We start from the raw sequence: 2,675 nt of genomic DNA, 5'->3' as shown, positions 1-2,675 counted from the left end.
CCTACACTCGCCTTCTCCAAGAACCTCATCCTGTATCCATCATTCCTGCAATGTTTTGACTTTGCCATCGAGTGGCAAAACGGAAAGCTCAGTTACGGAACCATGAAGCAGGATTTAAGTCAGGTACTAGATATTCTTAATCACTTCGGTATTTCCAGATCTAAATTTGACATTCTGCCTGCGTTTGGGTTATAATTTCTAGTGGAAAGTATCAAAATGGCTTCAGCAAGGAAGACTTTGCACTTTGTTGGTAACTGAAGGGTTTCAAACAGAACAGTGGGAACAACTGGCTGTAACATGGTAACGTGGGAAAAGCTTAGACAATATATGTCATCCTCTTCCACTGTGTGCGAGTGTGTGTTTGTGCGTACGACTAGAACCACTCGACAAAAATGCAAAAGCAGTTTAGAAAATACTCTCCCTTCAGTGGTTCAGATTCTTGTTTTAGCAGCAAATGCTGTCAGAAATGCATGCTTTTAAACCACTTCTGGCAATCAGATTTGTAGGGCTGTCACCTGCTAGATTGTCAAGCATGTAGTTCAGTAGCTTTCGAGTTCCGTCTGGATCCTGGTAGAGGCTGAGAATATCTTGTGATAAAGGATTGCCTGCCAACAGCATAAAACAACAACTGGGTGATTAGCTGCCTGACTTTCTTGAGGCTTTCCAACCAAAGAAAATCTCCCATAATGAGAACAGACAAATTGACTCAGAAGATATTTAGGTTGCTTAACTCGGAACTGTAGAATACCACAGTAACAGATGCTATAGAAATAGCTAGCACACATAGACTTTCTTCCTTCGACTCACCTCAATCAATAATACAGTAGGTTAAAGGGTTTATTTACCTATCTACAGATTTGAAATAGGCTCGTAAGGAAGTTTAATAGCATTAAAAAAGAAGAGCATTGTTTTCCAAACTGGCTGGTCATTTTTGCTACAAGCTTAATATCTCAAATAAACCGTAAGAAAATGCTGAGGTAATACACAAAGCTTTTGCGCCCAGCCCCTCAGTAATTCAAGAGTACTCCTAGGAATATTGAACTGTAAAGAACTCACTCACCTTTCAAACCTAGGGTTTGTAGCTGGAAGAGCCGTCCAAGTTCATAAGGCAAAACCCGTAACAGATTGTTATTTAAAAGCAATTCCCTGCAGCAAATGCAAGAACACTTTCGATGAGTATCACTTCAGAAGAAAACTCTTAAAGCGCTATATGCCGCTCATCTTCAAAGATGACACTTTTCACCCTGAATTTCTTTGTATTATGGGGAGATGTGCCAATCTTCCCATTTCAAAGCACAACCAAAATACTTTCATTAGGAAAAAAAAAAGCCACAAAAACCCCAAAACACAAAATTAAATCAGGGAGAATTTAAACAGCAGGCAATTGCCAAGTGTCAAAGCATGTTTCAGAGCAGAAGACTACATAGCTTACAGACATGTATCTATAGAGATCAGAAAAGAAGGGTAATGAACCCAAAAGTAATTATTAGAACTGAAGCTTTGCACCAATCTTGAATTTTTCAGAATTATTTTAAATACAAGAATGGAAAGCAAAATAAAATTCTCCGTCCCAATCCCAGAATACAGATTTTTGAAAAGTTAACCAGAATAATTTATCCCACCTGAGAGATACCATGTTTCCTAGTTCTGCTGGTAAACTTCTGAGTTTGTTGGATGACAGATCCAGGTAAACCAGATTATGAAGCTTGGCAATATCAGGCGGAATGCGAGTAAGGTTATTGTCATTGAGGTGCAGAGCAGTCAAGTGCGTCAGCGACCAAAGTGACGTACTTAAGCTCCGCACTCTACCTAAAAAAGAAAAGCAAAGAACCACCTCTTCAGTCAGGTCTGCACTCTCAAACCATCAGCTACAAACTCTGGGGAATGTCAGAATATGGGATTTCCCGCGTGGAAACCCTACCCCTTCACTGGAACGCTCAGTGACGCTTGCAGAAGACGATACCTTCGTGTATCTCCTCTACGAGCAGACTTTGCATAATTATCTAACCCTCCCAGTTAAAAGGATAGAGACAGAGGTACAGTTCTAGGGAAGCAGATGTGCCACCCGAAGACTCGCGTCCAGTCTGAGTTGGTGTTTTAAATCAACCGGGCTGAATGTGAGCCAGCCGAGCTCGAAGGCAATCTGGTAAATCAGTTACTCCTCCTCCCCCAACTCAGAAAAGCCGTTTTCACAACAGCACCCCCTGTCTGAAACCGCCTGGTGCGATTCTGGGGCACCAACAACTCCCCCGAACCAAAATTCAAAACCAAATCAACTCACCCGAGATCTCTAATTCAGCCCAGTGCGACTTCTTCCCGTTGGCTACCTCTTCTGCTGACATGATGGTGTAAATTCGGCGAGGATCTGGAGGATCATATTTTTCCTTTGGCATCCCTGTTAGTCTGAAAGACCATCACAACTATTACTGTCTGCCACCCCACAACATTTCTTCGTTTCCAGCCCGCCAGGAGATTATCTTCCCCAGTGACACTCTGCAAAAACACGTGCCCTGGAGTTTACGTACAATAAATATTATGCTGACGTCCGCCCAACTGCTCCCAGCGCGTGGAGTTAAGCAGGTGCTCAGACCTTTGCAGAATATGAGCCCGTAACGGAAAAGGGCATTTCTTCCTATAAAGTCCGGTTTTCTGCAGTCATCCGCAGCGTTACCCTG

At 42.6% G+C, this 2,675-nt stretch overlaps 1 protein-coding gene across 1 annotated transcript in view; it reads right to left on the bottom strand.

Annotated features, from left to right (window-relative positions):
• The window catches only part of CNOT6L (CCR4-NOT transcription complex, subunit 6-like), a 13,990-nt gene extending 11,597 nt beyond the window's left edge, over window positions 1-2,393 (bottom strand). The window contains exons 1-4 of the mRNA XM_009324014.1: window positions 2,282-2,393; window positions 1,623-1,809; window positions 1,061-1,146; window positions 516-605 (exon numbers count right to left, since the gene is read on the bottom strand). Coding sequence (XP_009322289.1) covers window positions 516-605; window positions 1,061-1,146; window positions 1,623-1,809; window positions 2,282-2,393 — 475 coding nt within the window. The remainder of the gene's footprint in view (window positions 1-515; window positions 606-1,060; window positions 1,147-1,622; window positions 1,810-2,281) is intronic.
• Between the last annotated feature and the right edge of the window lie 282 nt (window positions 2,394-2,675).

Source organism: Pygoscelis adeliae, unplaced genomic scaffold (assembly GCF_000699105.1).
Source record: "Pygoscelis adeliae isolate BGI_AS28 unplaced genomic scaffold, ASM69910v1 Scaffold55, whole genome shotgun sequence".
In the NCBI taxonomy this organism is placed as follows: domain Eukaryota; kingdom Metazoa; phylum Chordata; class Aves; order Sphenisciformes; family Spheniscidae; genus Pygoscelis; species Pygoscelis adeliae.
Note: the sequence above shows the minus strand (reverse complement) of the source record. Positions and strands in the feature narration are given on the sequence as shown.